General features: G+C 42.5%; 1 protein-coding gene across 6 annotated transcripts in view; it reads left to right on the top strand.

The window, feature by feature from the left end:
* The window catches only part of NEK11 (NIMA related kinase 11), a 382,694-nt gene that overhangs the window by 48,986 nt on the left and 316,250 nt on the right, over positions 1-17,458 (top strand). For all 6 annotated transcript variants that reach the window (XM_049870713.1, XM_049870719.1, XM_049870714.1 and 3 more), the window contains exon 3: positions 15,186-15,351. In XM_049870713.1, coding sequence (XP_049726670.1) covers positions 15,186-15,351 — 166 coding nt within the window. The remainder of the gene's footprint in view (positions 1-15,185; positions 15,352-17,458) is intronic.

Raw genomic sequence — 17,458 nt, 5'->3', positions numbered from 1 at the left:
AAAGAAGAGTTTCTTTTCATGTTTCTTGTTTTATCAGTGAGGAATATCTTTTCCAGAAAGTCCTACAAGACTTCTTCTCACATCTCACAGGCCAGAATCATATTACATGACCAGACCAGTCACTGGCAAGAAGAGTAGGATTACATGATGGAGTTAAACAAATTATAATTCACCCCCAGAGGCTGAAGAGAGGACCTTCCTCCCCGGAAGCATATGATGGTGGGCACACGGGGATGATTGTGGGGTAGGCAGCCATCAACGTCTCCTCATATAATTAAGCCTCAACATTGAATGACTTTGCCCATTTGAATAAATAAGAAAAATAGAATTTTTCTTGTTTTTTTCTGACCACTTGTTTCAAGGTACAGGGGAGCAGGAGAAGGGAGAGGCAGCGCCATAATTGGTTTTGAGGGGTGAATTAGAATTGCCCTTACTGCTTCCCTAGTTGTAAAGAGAACTTTTAGAATCTATAGTAAGAAGTTCCAGAAAGCTGTCCTCCATGAAGGGAACCCACTCATTTTTTTTGGTTAAAAGGAGGGGGAAGGGCACTTCGTTCTCAGTGGAACTCTTTCATGAGACGATCTGAGCACCCCTTACAGAGGCTATGATTTAGGAATGGGGAGAACATAGCTTTTTTGTAGTGAGTGTACAAATACACAGGCTTACCCAACTTATCCAAAACAAATGCCGGCTTTTGCAGCTCCCCAGTTAATTGATATTCACCATGGTCAAGCCTTGGGAGAAGGACTTTGTACAACAGAACAGGTAGACATTTTATCTTTTTTTCCCATGTGACCTCAAGGAGCTCTCCCTTCTCCAGAGAAGGGCTAGTTGTGGTCCATTGTGAAGCCAGCCTATTGTTTGATCAGCACCAGAGATTCTCTGCAGAGAACCCTCTCCCACGAGCACCACCACCGTTTCCAGCCTTGAGACATGTGCCCAAGCCATTTCTATTTTTATTATTTATATGAGCAGGAAAAGTCTTTGAATTCACAGGATTATTAGATATTTTTTATTCAGGCAATATTTGTCTTCAAACCTCCTACTCTTGAAATTTCTGTTTACTCTGTTCTGTTTCTTAAAAATAAGTGGCAACTTGTGTAATTTGTTATGGTACCAGCATTAAGACACTGCATGGAAGTTGTCACCACAAATGAAAATATAATCTAGGCAGGAGCCAGGAATAGCATCTTTGCCAAATAAAAATTTCTGAAATAATTCTACTCTTATTTATTCTTTGTTTATTATCTGTATTATCATTTGTTACTAATTCTTTGCTTATTATCTCTATCTAATGGTTCTATATGCTGCTAAAATGTTTGTAAACCAAACAAGTCTTAAAAAACATAAAAAAAAAAATGAAACAGAATTTACCTCTAGTCTAAAGGTTGATTTGTAGTTTCATTATTCAGTATTCAGGACAGTTTATTTTACTTTGTCTAAGAATTACTGTATCCTGGCCATGTTTGGGTGTATAGATGAAAGACCAGAATTAAAATGAGGAAATTTCTGTAATTTTTGTCCCAGTGGAAATAGTTTTGGTGCCTACCTGTATCCCCCGGGCACTTAACATTTCCTTGTGCTCTGGGCCACCCTTTAACTTTGGATGACTCCCTCTAACTGCCCAAACCCATAAACCCATTGCCATCGAGTCAATTCTGACTCGTAGCAATCCTATAGGACAGAGTAGAACTGCCCCATAGGGTTTCAAAAAAGTGGCTGGTGAATTCAAACTGCTGACCTTTTGGTTAGCAGCCAAGCTCTTAACCAATGTGCCACTAGGGCTCCTTCTGCCAACACTTTAAATCTGTCTAAGGGCTTTCTCTGGCCATTAGGGCCAGCTGTCCCAGAGCATGGGACAGGGCTGAAGATCAGGGGAATTAATACCCCCGGGAGCAGCCATAACCAGTGTGGGATGGGAGTTGATGGGTGAATATCCGGGCTCCTCACTCCTTGCTGTTAGGCGAGGGAGGTCCGAGGACATGCTCAGCACTGGCTGCCGGAGCTCCTCTACAGGAGTAAGCTCCAGACGCCCGCAGTGGGAACCATTCTGATAATATACCCTTTAGGGGCTGCCTTCTTTTCCTTGTCTCACTTTCCCACTTCCCGGATTTGCTGATCAGTGAACCAGTGACCAGTGGCCTTGAAGGCAGTGCTGAGTCATGGCAAACCCGTGGTCGTCAGAGCAGAGCTGTGCCCAGTAGGGTTTTCAGTGGCTGATTTTTCAGAAGTAGGTGGCCAGGCCTTTCTTCTGAGGCTCCTCTGGGTGGACTCAAACTTGTAACCTTTCGGTGAGCAGCCAAGAGCATAAACTGTTTGCACTGCCCAGGGGCTCCTCAAATTGACTGCCTCTACTCAAATCCTTATCTCAGGGTTTACTCTCTGGAGAACCCAAATGAAGAAAGTCCCCTAGAGCAGAGCCGAATGCAAGGGTTCCTCACGTTTATTTTAAAAATCTTTTTATGTAAAGCATAAGTGCTTTTTTGATATAAATGAGGAATAGATGCCTGGGTGGGGAGGAGGGAGGGCGGGAGGTAAGGGAGGAAGGAAGGCACAAGTGAAGGAGTGGTTTCTAAGCCTGGGGATTTTACAGGTCTCATCCAGCGTTGCTTAATGTGTACGTGCTCAGCTGCTAACTGAACGGCTGAAGGTTCACGTCCACCCAGAGGAGCCTCAGAAGAAAGGCCTGCTGACTGTGATTAGTGTGTGTGTGTTTAAGAAATGATATATAGATACTGAAATTTTTAAGTAGTCTTTCTTAAGTAGTTTTCTTTTTAAAAAGTCACATGCTTTTAAACTTTCATAGCCTCTTCAAGTAATGCAAATACAGACACTCATTTACTGGGTGAGTATTGATTTATTTAGGGCAAATAGTAAAGAAAGATAAATTTCTTTCTTTTGCTACTTGGGATCTGCCTGGGAAAAAGACTATTCAAGATACTATAAAGTGGTTTGGGGGGGCCCTGGTGGTGCAGTGGTTAAGAGCTCAGGCTGCTAACCAAAAGGTCAGCAGTTAGAATCCACCAGCCACTCTTTGGAAACCCTATGGAGCAGTTCTACTCTGTCCCATCAAGGGCAACAGGTATAAAGTAGTTTGCATGTGCGTAACGTCCTGGGGACTGTCCGTGGGCTCTAATCCAGAGGTTTTGCCTTTTCTTCTCCCCTCCCCTCAGTACTTATAATATTTATCATAAAGTTGTTGAGCTGTTTTTAGGCTTGTCTACCTTCCCAATGGGACCGAGCTCTCTCAGATGCAGGAGTTTTATCTTTTTTTTCATCTGTTGTATCCCCAGCACCTGGCATGGTATTTAACATACAGGAGGCAGGCAAAAGATGGTGAAGTAACGCAAGTTCTGGAATTCCTATCTTCAAGCATTTGGTAGTGGCCCCGTGGGGCTTTGTGTTGGGGAGCCTGAAGTCTAAGCTGGGCAGAAAGAGCGTGCTGCTGTTTGCTGACGTCTGCCATGGGCCCTGGAGGGGCACTTGGGCTTGCATTTTGCCAGCTGGCACTACATGGTGATGCATCTGAGCCCCTGCTGTGTCCAAAGACTCAGCTTCTTGCTTGTGAACATGGGTGGAGAGGAATGAACAAGATGATCCTGAGAGTTCCAGCCCCCAAATGAGCTAGGGTCAGGGATTTAGTTGTTAAAAACAAAAAGCAGCTCAGATGATGGTGACCCATAAAATAATTGTGTACTTCGCTCTGACCATGGACATTAAAAATATGTTTGTTGAGTTGCTGAGGGAAGGACAAAACAACAGAAATAAAAGTCCATTTATGGTGGTTTCTCCACTAACCTGTCCTATGTTCTTGTTTTGTTTTCAGCTGTGCCTCCAAGCACCTTTAGTTTTTGGCTTTTCTTTTTTGTTTTTTTAATCAATATGCATCTTTTAAAAATAAACGTCTCTCTTTTCCACTTATGTTTTTTCATGTCTCTTTACTTTTTAAAGTATATGTAACACTAAAGGGAATGGAATTTATAGCAGTATGTTTTCTACTTGCATGATATTTCTGTCTATAAATGGAGAAAGGATAACTGTGCCCTCAAGTCCCTCAGAAGATAGTAAGTTTTAAGATGAAAAAAAAAAAATTTTTTTTTTTTTTTCTAAGGCTGATGAGTCAGCCTTTGGAGGTTTATTTCCCGTTGCCCCCGATGTTCGTAGTGATTTGTGCTAACACCTGAAAGAGCTTATATGTTGCATAATTGCACTGATCAGGGCTCCCAGGTACAGATAAGAGTGTCCACCCTGTGAGAGGCTTAAGCAAGATTTGTTCTGGAACCCAGATAACTCTACCCTCAGTGGGAGGGCTTTGGGAGCAGGCTGGAGGCAGCATTTCCAGGAACCTCAGCCAGAACCACCACACTGAAGTGGCCTGCTGCCACTGACCCCAGGGCCACGCTGTTTCTGATAATGCCTGCATCAGCCTGGACGCCAGCTCCCGGTCGGTTCACGCAGCTCCCACCCAAGTCAAAGTATCAGGTGGGTGCGTCTGTCTGGCAGAACCTAGGTCACACTCCTGTACCCCAGCTCAAGGGAGGCTGGGAGATACGAGGTTTGTTGGTTTTTGTCTATTGGGGAAGGCAGGATTCACAGCACCCAGGTCTATGACCATGCAGAGAAGCTGTTCAAGATGCTGGGCAGCCAAGGTGACAGGTGTCTGCTGCAGCGATGTCTCATGAGAACAGCAGCGAGAATATCGTGTAAAATGTTTGGGATCTACTGCAAAAATCCTGGAAGGCAACACAAAAATGTTAATCGTAATTATCTTTACGGTGGATTTTGGGTATGATTTCCTCATGCTTTCATGTTTTCAAATTTGCTATAATGAACTATTTTCTTATTAACTAGAAAAAATGAGAACTTACCGCTTAAGAAAAGGGGATTAATTAAAATAACTGCTGCCTTGCTAAACTGATGAAAACTCTAGCTTAAAACTCCCAAGCAGGTTTAATAGTCTCCCTTTGTTAACCACGTGAACACTGAATTAAACAACAAACAAAAAATTACTCTCTTGTCCAAACCAAAACCAAACCCACTGCCATTAAGTCGATTCCGACTCATAGCGACCCTATAGGGCAGAGTAGAACTGCCTCATAGAGTTTCCAAGGAGCGCCTGGCGGATTTGAACTGCTGACCTCTTTGTTAAGAGCCGTAGCACTTAACCACTACGCCACCAGGGTTTCCTCTGTTGTCCAAGCTGAGGTTAAAATCTATTTCCTGTGACTTTGCCCTCAGTGGGTGCAGCGAACCACTGACCACATCACATCAGAGAGGCATATCATCTTTTATAAAAAAATTGTATTCAGTTTGTTGCTGTTGAAAACATACACAGCAAAACAGTTTCTACATGTATAACTCAGTGACATTGATTACATCCTTTGAGTTGTGCAACCACTCTCAGCCTCCTTTTCTGAGTTGTTCCTCCGTTAACAAAAACTGTCAGCACCCTAAGTTTCCTATCTAATCTTTCAAGTTGCTGTTGTCACTTTGGTCCCATATAGATACATCTTGAACAGAATGCTCGAGGCCGAAAGAATCATAGAATCTTAAGTCAGAAAGGCCTCTGACATCATTTACCTCAACCTCGTAGCCTTCTTCTCAACTGGAAGTTTAAAAAACCCAAACACACATGTTATACACATTCATACACACTTGTTTAATAGCCATCTCCCCCAGAAGACACAAGGGCGGGGACCGTGAATCCCCAGTGCCCGCTGCACTATAGACACACAGTGGGCACTTACTACATGTGTGTGCAATGAACGGATGTTGATGGTTACATCACAAGGGAAGGGACTGTAGCTATCTCTAGACTAACTGAGAAGCCATTCCATCCCACCAGCTGCCTGCCCTCACGGAGATGGTGTGGCTACTCTCCTTGTCTCACCGGGATGCTGGAGATTCCAGGGCGCTCTCAGGCCCATTGGTTTACATGACCCTTGAAGACCTTTTTTCATCTCCTACACCTGCTGGACATAAGAAAATGTGGGGGTCCTGCTGTTTTGTATGCCCTAATTTGGGAAGAGAGCACATCTTAGCGCTCTCTTTCCCCACATGCCCTCTTTAGACCTGGCCAAGGGGGCATGAACTGCTTTCAGGGGCTCAGCAGAACCTAATTTTCTTGCTTGCCTCTAGCCCACTCCCCTACCCCTGATCTAGAAGTTCTTTTTCTCACCTGGGGGCAGGAGGAATGCTCACTTACTGATAAGTCTTCCTCCACTTATTTTATCTTTAGCCTCAGTCTCTCCTTTGGAAACTTAAAAACCAGGAATTTGACATGTATTGTCTGTAGTTTGTGATGTCATCTTATTCCTGAGGCAGCTGATGGTGCTGGCTAAAAGGGAAAATACGAAAGGTATAATACACGGAAGCTTGGTGGAAAATAGCCTGCGGTTAATGTCTCAAAAATATCATCTGCCCCATTTGTATGAAAGGTGGACCAATTTTAAGGAATGAAATTAGCCATCGTCACCCCAAACTTCCAAAGTCATGCTTCAACGACTTTGTCAGTTCACTACTGATTCTAGAAAGAAGCACGCGCTCAGGAAGGAGAGCAGAGAGTTTGAAAAATTAGTGCATCTGCAGGGATGCCTGGCTTGGCTGCTGTCGTAAAGTTTCTCCCCAACAGTTGAGGTTCTGATAAAGTAAATATCTGGCATGTTATTTAGGAGCGGGTGACAGGCTGCGAGTCACTGAGCAGGTGACAAGTCGTCCTTGATGTGGTGAGTTTCCACGGCTGTCTTTGGCTGATAGGGATCTCCTACTAAGTGACATGCAATGAGGGTTTCCTCTGTCAGTTCTGTGACACAGTTTCAGGCAAGGAAGATAGAATGTCTTCTTGTCAGTGAGAGATGATTATAATAGATATCACCTGTCTTAATGGCCCTACCTTCGTTGGCAAAGCTGTGGGCGAATGAGATGTCATGCTTTATCATCAGGCTGCCAGATGGGGCTCAGGTAACTATATGTAAAATCTCAGGCTCTGTTGCACGATAGTCATTTGCAAGGGAAAGTAAGTATCTCAAAGCTTTTTATAGCATTTGTTCTACCACATCAAGAGAATATTGCAAGTTTGTAGAAGGCTTTATATTGTCATGTTTAACCACCGTGACTTATAATTGCATGCTAGCTGGGGCACAGTACATTACCAAAAAAGCACTACAAAGATGTTATTAAGCTTTGCCGGCTGCTTCATAATCTTCAAAATTATCGAAAAACATAGCTGCGTGTGTCATTTTGAGCCCTTTTTTTGTACACTGACAGTCAGAGATGCTACTCCTAATGACTTTAGGTCACTTTTAAGTCAAATTCTTGATAGGACAGTCTTCCCCTGTAGTTGTTGTTAGGTGCCGTTGAGTTGGTTCTGCAACACGGTGACCCCATGTAACACAGAATGAAACACTGCCCAGTCCTGCTCCGTCCTCACAATCATTGTTATGCTTGAGCCCATTGTTGCAGCCACTGTGTCAATTCATCTCGTGTAGTCTTTCTAGAGGATATATTATGAAGCAAACATTTCTCTACAGTCTGCTTCATTATCAGGTAGGGGCTGATTAGGCTGTTCAGGAGTTAAAAAACAAAATCAAAACAATGTGAAAGCACCTGTTAGAGGGAGGGAAGTGAATGCTCCAGTTTTCTAAATTACCATCGTGTTCAAAGACTCCTGTAAATGGCAGAGCACACCTGGTGCCCATGAAGCGCCAGGTTCCTGGCTGTTCTTTATAATCCCATTGATCTGCTCTTTGTAGAAGTAGCCTGCTCTTGCTTGTCTTTTGGGGGTGGGATGAATTCACAATGGGAAGACCGAGAGGAAAATTTAAAATAAAATGTTATCGGACCCAAGTTTTTTCCCTGTAAGATTTTTGAGAACAGTTAACATAGCTTTTATTGATTAGAGAGGGAGGAAGGAAAAAAAAAAAAAAAAAAAGCCAGATGCTACTTATCCAACATCTGAGGAGGCTAACTATGCTTTCTAAGTTTTTCTACTTGGAATAAGGGAAAAACTGAATCTCAGTTTTTAGTGCAGTGTCTAACTTAGAATTTACATGAATTTTTCCCCATCGACTCACACTGAGAAATGGAATGGGGGAAAACTGTACAATAGTGTGTTGACAGCAATTTCAGAGCTTCTAGGCCCTGAACTTGAAAGAGGAAACAAGCACTATCTCGGTATTGCCTGTGGAAATTACTCTTCTACCACAGTAAAACCCCCACACATCTGTCAGCTTGTCATAGTGTGGATGCTTACATGTTGCTGTGATGCTGGAAGCTGTGCCACCGATATTCAAATACCAGCAAGGTCAGCCATGGTAGACAGGTTTCAGCTGAGCTTCCAGACTAAGACTAGGAAGAAGGACCTGGTAGTCTACTTCTGAAAAGTTTTAGCCAGTGAAAATCTTATGAATAGCGGTGGGACATTGTCAGATATAGTGCCAGAAGATGAGCCCCCAGGTTGGAAGGCACTCAAAATATGATGGGGGAAGGACAACCTCCTCAAAGTAGAGTTGACCTTAATGAAGTGGATGGAGTCAAGCTTTTGGGACCTTCATGTGCTGATGTGGCACGACTCGAAATGAGAAGAAACAGCTGCAAACATCCATTAATAATCAGAACGTGGAATGTACGAAGTATGAATCTAGGAAAGCTGGAAATCATCAAAAATGAAATGGAATGCATAAACATTGATATCCTAGGCATTAGCTGAAATGAACTGGTATTGGCCATTTTGAATCAGACAATCATATGGTCTACTACACCGGGAATGATGACTTGAAGACAAATGGCATCGCATTCATCGTCAAAAAGAACATTTCAAGATCTATCCTGAAGTACAACACCGTCAGTGACGGGATAATATCTGTATGCCTACAAGGAAGACCAGTTAACACAACTATTATTCAAATTTGCACACCAACCACTAAGGCCAAAGGTGAAGAAATTGAAGTTTTTACCAACTTCTGCAGTCCGAAATTGATCAAACATGCAATCAGGATGCGTTGATAATGACTGGTGATTGGAATGCAAAAGTTGAAAACAAAGACGAAGGGTCGGTAGTTGAAAAATATGGCTTTAGTGATAGAATCCATACTGAAGATCGCATGATAGAATTTTGTAAGACCAGCGATTTCTTCATTGCAAACAACCAGCTGGAAGAGATCCTTATTTATGGCTATACCCAAGAAAGGTGGTCCAACGAAATGTGAAAGTTATTGAACAATATCATTAATATCACATGCAAGTAAAATTTTGCTGAAGATCATTCAAAAGTGGCTACAGCAATATATAGACAGGGAGCTCCCAGAAATTTAAGCTGGATTCAGAAGAGGATGTGGAACTAGGGATATCATTGCTGATGTCAGATGGATCCTGGCTAAAGGCAAAGAATACCAGAAAGATGTTTACCTGCATTTTTTTTTTTTTTTTTTTTTACTATGCAGAGACATTCAACTGTGTGAATCATAAATTGTGGATAACGTTGAGAAGAATGGGAATCCCAGAACACTTAATTATGCTTATGAGGAACCTGTACTTAGATCAAGAGGCAGCCGTTCAAACAGAACAAGGGGATACTGCATGGTTTAAAGTTAGTAAAGGTGTTTGTCAGGGTTGTAGCCTTTTACCATACCTATTCAGTCTGTATGCTGAGCAAATAATCCAAGAAGCTGGCCTATATGAAGACGAATGGGGCATCAGGATTGGAGGAAGACTCATTAACAACCTGCGTTACGCAGATGACACAACCTTGCTTGCTGGAAATGAAGAGGACTTGAAGCACTAGCTGATGAAGATCAAAGACCACAGCCTTCAGTATGAATTATACCCCAACATAAAGAAAACAAAAGTCTTCACAACTGGACTGGTAAACAGAGAAAAGATTGAAGTTGTCAAGGATTTCGTTTTACTTGGCTCCACGATCAATACCCATGGAAGCAGCAGTCAAGAAATCAAATGTCTCTCTAAGTCAATTGGCATAATAAAATCTATTAAGAAAACATTCTGCATCCCACTTTGGAGAGTGGTGTCTGGGGTCTTAAATGCTAGCAAGCAGCCATCTAAGATGCATCAATTGGTCTCAACCCACCTGGAGCAAAGGAGAAAGAAGAACACCAAAGACACGAGGTAATTATGAGCCCAAGAGGCAGAAAGGGTCACATAAAGGAGAGACTACGTTAGCCTGAAACCAGAAGAACTAGATGGTGCTGGCTACAACCGATGACTGTTCTCACAGGGAATACAACAGAGAACCCCTGAAGGAGCAGGAGAGCAGTGGGATGCAGACCCCAAATTCTCATAAAAAGACCAGACTTAATGGTCTGACTGAGACTAGAAGGACCCTGGAGGTCATGGTCCCCAGACCTTCTGTTAGCCCAAGACAGGAACCATACCCAAAGCCAACTGTTCAGACAGGGATTGGACTGGACTATGGGATAGACAGTGATACTTGTAAAAAGTGAGCTTTTTGGATCAAGTAGACACATGAGACTATGTTGGCATCTCCTGTCTGAAGGGGAGATGAGAGGGTAGAGGGGGTCATAAGCTGGCCGAGTGGACATGAAAAGAGAGTGTGGAGGGAAGGAGTGTGCTGTCTCATTTGAGGGAGAGCAATTAGGAATATATAGCAAGGTGTTTATAAATTTTTGTTTGAGAGTCCAACTTGATTTGTAAATTTTCACTTAAAGCACAATAAAAAAAAATCAAATGTCTCATTGCATTGGGCAAATCTGCTGTAAAAGACCTGTTTAAAGTGTTGAAAAGCAAAGATGTCACCTTGAAGACTAAGGGGCACCTGACCCGCCATGGTGTTTTAAATCACTCACCTCATATGCATGGGAAAGCTGGACAGTGGATAAGGAAGACTGGAGAAGAATTGATGCCTTCGAATTGTGGTGTTGGCAAAGAATATTGACTATACCATGGACTGCCAGAAGAACAACAAATGTGTCTTGGAAGAAGTACAACCAGAATGCTGCTTAGAAGCAAGGATGGTGAGACTATGTCTCACATACTTTGACATGTTATCAGGAGGGATTAGTCCCTGGAGAAGGACATCATGCTTGGTAAAGTAGAGGGTCTGTGAAAAAGAGGAAGACCCTCAATGAGATGGACTGACACAGTGGATGCAATAATTGAGCTCAAGTGTAATGATTGTGAGGATGGCGCACGACTGGGCAGTGTTTCCTTCTGTTGTACATGGGGTCCTTATGAGTTGGAACCAACTCGATGGTACCTCACAACAACCACCACCACAGTAAAACAGCTGGAGGGAAAGGCTTGTTTGAATCAATGAAAAGTTTATAGTATCACATTTTTAAAAATAGTAGGAGCCCTGCTCTCCAGTGTGATTGGAACTGGTAGTTGGTTACATAGAGGAAATGGCATGACGTAACTAAAACATTTACATCAATTTGTCGTTATTGTTAGGTTCCATCAAGTCGGTTCCGACTCAGAGTAACCCTGTGTACAACAGAATGAAACTCTGCCCAGTCCTGCGTCATCCTCACAATCATTGTTATGCTTGAGCCCTTTGTTGCAGCCTCTGTCAGTCCACCTTGTTGAGAGTCTGTGTCTTTTTCACTGACCCTCTCCTTTGCCAAGCATGATATCCTTCTCCAGAGACTGATCCCTCCTGATAACACGTCCAAAGTATGTGAGAGAAAGTCTCACCATCCTTGCTTGTAAGGAACATTCTGGTTGTACTTCTTCCAAGACAGATTTGTTCATTCTTTTGACAGTCCATGGTGTATTCAATATTCTTCACCAACACCATAATTCAAAGGTGTCAATTCTTCTTCAGTCTTCCTTATTCGTTGTCCAGCTTTCACATGCATATGGGGTGATTGGAACTGGACAATCATGTGGTCTACTATGCCAGGAATGACAGGTTGAAGAGGAATGGCATTGCATTTATCATCAAAAATAGCATTTCATGATCTATCCTGAAGTACAACCCTGTCAGTGATAGGATAATATCTATCCACGTACAAGGAAGACCAGTTACATCAACTTACAACATGTAATTACACAGCCAACATCTAATGTCTTTTGGTGGGCAGTTCCCGTCTTCTTCCTTTTTATTTTTGCATGAGCTATACCCTTAATATATTGACTAAGATTTCCAGGTTTACCTGGAATGAAAATTTAGCCATCTGAACCCAGAATACTGGATTTTTACATCTTTAATCAGCCTTTTGGAGTTGTCTTGCCAATTACTTATTTGAGAGCTACTTTTTTTTTTTTTTTTTTTTGCAACTTGCCATTCATTTTCAAGTTTTTTTTTTTTTTTTTGGTAAGCATCCAACTTAGTTTTCCTAGCAAAGATAACCCTCTCACACTTGTTCTTCATCAGTTTACATCATACTTAAATCACATATTTAACATAGTGAGTACAACCGGCATAAGCAGGTTTGGGGATAAACACAACGTCTCAGGTAAGCAAGCAAACATCTGAACTAGAAGGGCAGAATTCGTGGGCGTGCCAGAGAGGGCCTACCACAGGCATTCCATGTGGCAAGGGTATCCATAAGATCTTCTACAAAGTAACTGGAGAACATTGGTTAAGCTATGAGTTGGTTAAGGGGACTTTAATTAAGACAGTTTCTGCCGTAAATACATTTTCATTAATATGCATAGGTACTATCTCCTAAAGAGGATTTTCCTGAAGTGTTTTCTAGCACACGTCCTACAGAACTTATCTTAATGAGCAGCCGAAGCTCACTTATAATCAGCAGAGCCTTTCTGCACATATAATTGGTGTACTAAAGTGCTTTTCCCCAGCAATCTAGTTTAGACCATGGTACTATAATTGGTTTGTTCTTCAGACTTTCTTTTTTTTTTCCTTAGATGGGAAAGGATATGTTTTGGTCCACTCTTCATTCAGTTATCCCGATTTTTAAATTAATGATTTAGAGACTTAATGAGATACTGTTCCCTTTATACATGCCAGTGATCCTAAATACCTCTATCAGCTTTTTCAGTTAAATTTGTTCTTCCCTTAAATACTGTGAGCAATAAAATATGATATGGAAAGGATAATTTGAGAAGGAAATTAAATAGACATTGGTCCTATTAAGTTGATTTCAAAAATTTTAGAGCTGAGAGACAGAACAAGAAGTCCAAGCTGTGCTGAGGGCATTGGCGAAAAACAAGGCTCCAGGAATTGACAGATTACCAATTGAGATGTTTCAACAAATGGATGCAGTACTTGAGGTGCACACTTGTCAATGCTAAGAAATTTGGAAGACAGCTACCTGGCCAACCAACTGGAAATGATCCATATTTGTGCCCATTCCAAAGAGAGGTGAGCCAACAGAATGTGGAAATTATTGAACACGTGCAAGTAAAATATTGCTAAAGATAATTAAAAAATGGCTGCAGCAGTATATCAAGAGGGAACTGCCAGAAATTCAAGCTAGATTCAGAAGAGGACGTGAAACCAGGGATATCATTGCTGATATTAGATAGATCTTGGCTAAAAGCAGAGAATACCAGAAAGATGTTTACCTGAATTTTATTGACTATGCAAAGGCATTCGACCATGTGGATCATAACAAATTATGGATAACATTGAGAAGAATGGGAATTCCAGAACACTTAATTGTGCTCATGTGGGACCTGCACTTAGACGTAGAGGCAGTTGTTTGAACAGAACAAGGGGAAACTGTGTAGTCTAAGTAAAGGTGTGCGTCAGGGTTGTATCGTGTCACCATACTTATTCAGTCCGTATGCTAAGCAAATAATCTGAGGCGCTGAACTATCTGAAGAAGAATCTAGCATCAGAATTGGGGGAAGACTCATTAACAACCTGTGATATGCAGATGACACAACCTTGCTTGCTGACAGTGAAGAGGACTTGAAGCACTTACTGATGAAGATCAAAGACTACATACAGCCTTCAGTATGGATTACACCTCAACATAAAGAAAACAGAAATCCTCACAACTGGACCGATGAGCAACATAATGATAAACAGAAAAAAGATGGAAGTTGTCGAGGATTTTGTTTTACTTGCATCCAGTCAGTGTCCATGGAAGCAGGTCAAGAAATCAAACGATGTGTTGCATTGGGCAGATTTGCTGCAAAGGACCTCTTTAAAGTGTTGAAAAGCAGAGATGTCACTTTGAGGACTAAGGTGCACCTGACCCAAGCCATGATATTTTCAGTTGTCTCATATGCATTCAAATGGTGGACAGTGAATAAGGAAGACCAAAGAAGAATTGATGCCTTTGCACTATGGTGTTGGCAAAGAATATTGAATATACAATGGACTGCCAGAAGAACAAACAAGTATGTCTTGGAAGAAATATAGCCAGCATGCTTCTTGGAAGCGAGTGAGACTTTGTCTCACGCACTTTGGACATGTTATCAGGAGGGATCAGTCCATGGAGAAGGACATCATGCTTGGTAAAGTTAAGAGTCATTGAAAAAGAGGTAGGCCCTCAATGAGATGGATTGACACAGTGCCTGCAACAATGGGCTCAAGCATGGCAACGATTGTGAGGATGGTGCAGGACTGGGCAGTGTTTCATTCTGTTGTGCAGAGGGTTGCTATGAGTTGGAACTGACTCGATGGCACTGAACAACAACAGCATGTATACACACACGCATACACACACACATATTTGTATATACACACAGGCAGAGAGAGTGAGTCAGTGAGGGGAAACACAGAGATATACAAAGAGTAAGAGAGATGGACAGAGTGACAGAGACAGCTAGAGACGGGGGGAAGGGGAGACACACACACGCATACACACACACACACACGCAGAGAAAGAGACGCCAAGGTAGAAATAGAAGAGAAACAGAAGAAAACGGAAGGAGACAGAATGCATAGAAAGAAAGAGGCAGAAACAGCATGGAGACAGACATAGAAACCTCTAGAAAGAGCAAGTGCTACCCCAGCAATGTTGCTTGAGATTAGCTTCAACTGCCCTTTTGACCAAAGCTGCAGAGCACACAGTGTGGAGGCCAGAGGCCTTGGGAAGCTGTATCACTGACCAGGGCAGGAGAGCAGGCCCAGGGACCAAAAGGAGGTGTAGTGCCACATTAGGCAATTCCAGACCTGTGAGAAGGTGACGGCCTACACATTAACTAGGTGGCCCTGCATCACTTGTTCAGATCTGTGAAATGTGCTTTCTGGCTCTAAATGTATTTTTTTTAATTATTATTATTTTTGGCTGCAGAAAGGTACTGAAGGAAATCTCTGTTGGAGAACTCAATCCAAACGAGACTGTGCAGGCCAATTTGGAGGCTCAGCTCCTCTCCAGGCTGCATCACCCAGCCATTGTGAAGTTCCATGCGAGCTTTGTGGAGCAAGATAATTTCTGCATTATCACGGAATACTGTGAGGTGAGACTATCCTGTCCTGTAACTCAATAAAAATCTGTTATGCCATAAAAAGGCTTCCCTAAGGAAACATTCAATAAATTCAATAATCTAGGCACAAGCTGAATCCCGAAAACCTGGAATCTCATATTTTGTAGCTAAGAATAATCATTTTTTTATGCAATGGACAAGCTTATTCCCGCCACACACACACACACACACACACACACACACACACTTTGGCAAACTCAGTCAATCTTAAAAAATTGCTGAAGAATGCTTCAATTTCCCACCCCGCCTTCGGTCCCCAACCCTTCTCCAACGGCTCAGTGCTTATTTGGACATTTAAATGCTGTAGCAGAGGCATGGAGGAGCATGGAGGAGCAGGGGGACATCTCCTGAGTTATGGGTTCTAGCTCTACGGTGCACTGTCCCCAGTATGCATGGAATGCCTGCATATTTATTGATGTGTGATTTATGGCTTCAGATACTTGGAGTTTTCCCCAACACTCCACGTTCTCTTTGAGTAATGGTAATGCATTTTACTGAGTCTCAAGTAAGCATGACGCTGCTTGGAAAGGTAAGAGAGGGGAGAACTGACAACGCATAGCTAATGTGTATCTGTGTGTTTACTGCTGAGAAACTAAGTAGAAGTGAGTTACACGGGTTGTGTCAGGCAGAGAATACCTAAAATTAACCTTGCTCAAAAAGTATCTCCCAGAGCGGTCTGGGAACCAGGATTAGCCAAAATATCTTGGGCGAATTTGGTATTATTCACACTTTAGAATGAATTAAGTCAGCTCATCACCTGTGTGTTACTGGGGCCCAGAAGAAATGATGCTGGGGATAAAGAAGACACTTTTTAGAGTGAAGGGCAGGCCTGCTGGGGTCAGAAACTGTGGACAACCACATACAACCCAAGGTGTGTGTATTTGAGAGGCAGAAAAGAAGAGACAGAAGGGGAAGCAGTTCAGAAGCAGTGGGAAAAGCAACAAGACTCACCTTGCCCTCTTTACAAATGAGCCGATATGTTACCCAAAAGGAAATCAAAAGCCAGATTAGAATATCTAAACAAGTTTGAAATGTTCCAAGTCTCGGCCACTTCCCTTCACCTCAGCCTCCTGAGTCTTGCCCATCCTCTGCTTGGCGGAAAGTGGGGGAACAAACCAAACCAAACCCAGGTTACTCGAATGTCTACTTCTCTCTGCCTCCAATGGATTGTTAACAAAGTCAATGAGATGACAAGATGTGCCAAGTGCTGATATTGAATATCTACTCAGCCAATAATCCATGCAAGATGACAGCTGTTTGCACAAGTAGCTACACTGTGATCCATCTGTTATAATTTAATCGTTTTTCTTGCTTTAGCTCTGTCAGTTATTTTATTTCTTAGACAATTGACTCTTATTGCTTTTATGACTATACTGATACAGCTTTTTTTTTTTTTTTTTAACATTTTATTGTGCTTTAGGTGAAAGTTTATACAGGAAGTTAGTTTCCCATTCTATAATTCATGCACAAAGTGTTCCGTGGAAATTGGCTGCAGGCCCCACACCACGTCAGCGCTCTCCCCGTTTTCACCCTAGGTGCCCCGTTTCCATTCACTGGGTTCTCCTGTCCCTCTCTGCCTTCTTGTCTTTGCTTTTGGGCAAATGTTGCCCTTTTGGTCTTGTATAGTTTATAGTTTCAAGGAGTACATTCCTCATGGATGTTATTGTTAATTTTCTAGGCCAGTCTATCATTTGGCTAAAAGGTCGCTTCCAGCAGCGGCCACAGTTCCATGTTAGAAGGGTGTCTCAGGGCTACAGTCTTGGTGAGTCCTCCAGTCTCTATCAGACAACTAAGTCTGGTCTTTTTATAAATTGGATTTTTGTTCCCCATTTTTCTCCCTTTCTAACCAGGATCTTCTGTTGTGTTCCTGCTCAGAGCGGTTGGTAGTGGTAGCCGAGCACCATCTAGTTCTGGTCTAAGGCCAGAGGAGGCTGTGTGGCTCATTTGGGCCTTTAGTCCTTTGGACTAATTGCTTCCTTGAGTCTTTGGTTTTCTTCGCAATCCTTTGCTCCAGACGAGAAGAGACCATCTTAGATGGCCACTCACAAGCTTTAAGACCCCAGGCACTACTCACCAAACT

This window comes from Elephas maximus, chromosome 27, assembly GCF_024166365.1.
Source record: "Elephas maximus indicus isolate mEleMax1 chromosome 27, mEleMax1 primary haplotype, whole genome shotgun sequence".
NCBI lineage: Eukaryota > Metazoa > Chordata > Mammalia > Proboscidea > Elephantidae > Elephas > Elephas maximus.
The sequence above is the reverse complement of the archived record's forward strand: the minus strand, read 5'-3'. Positions and strand labels throughout refer to the sequence as shown.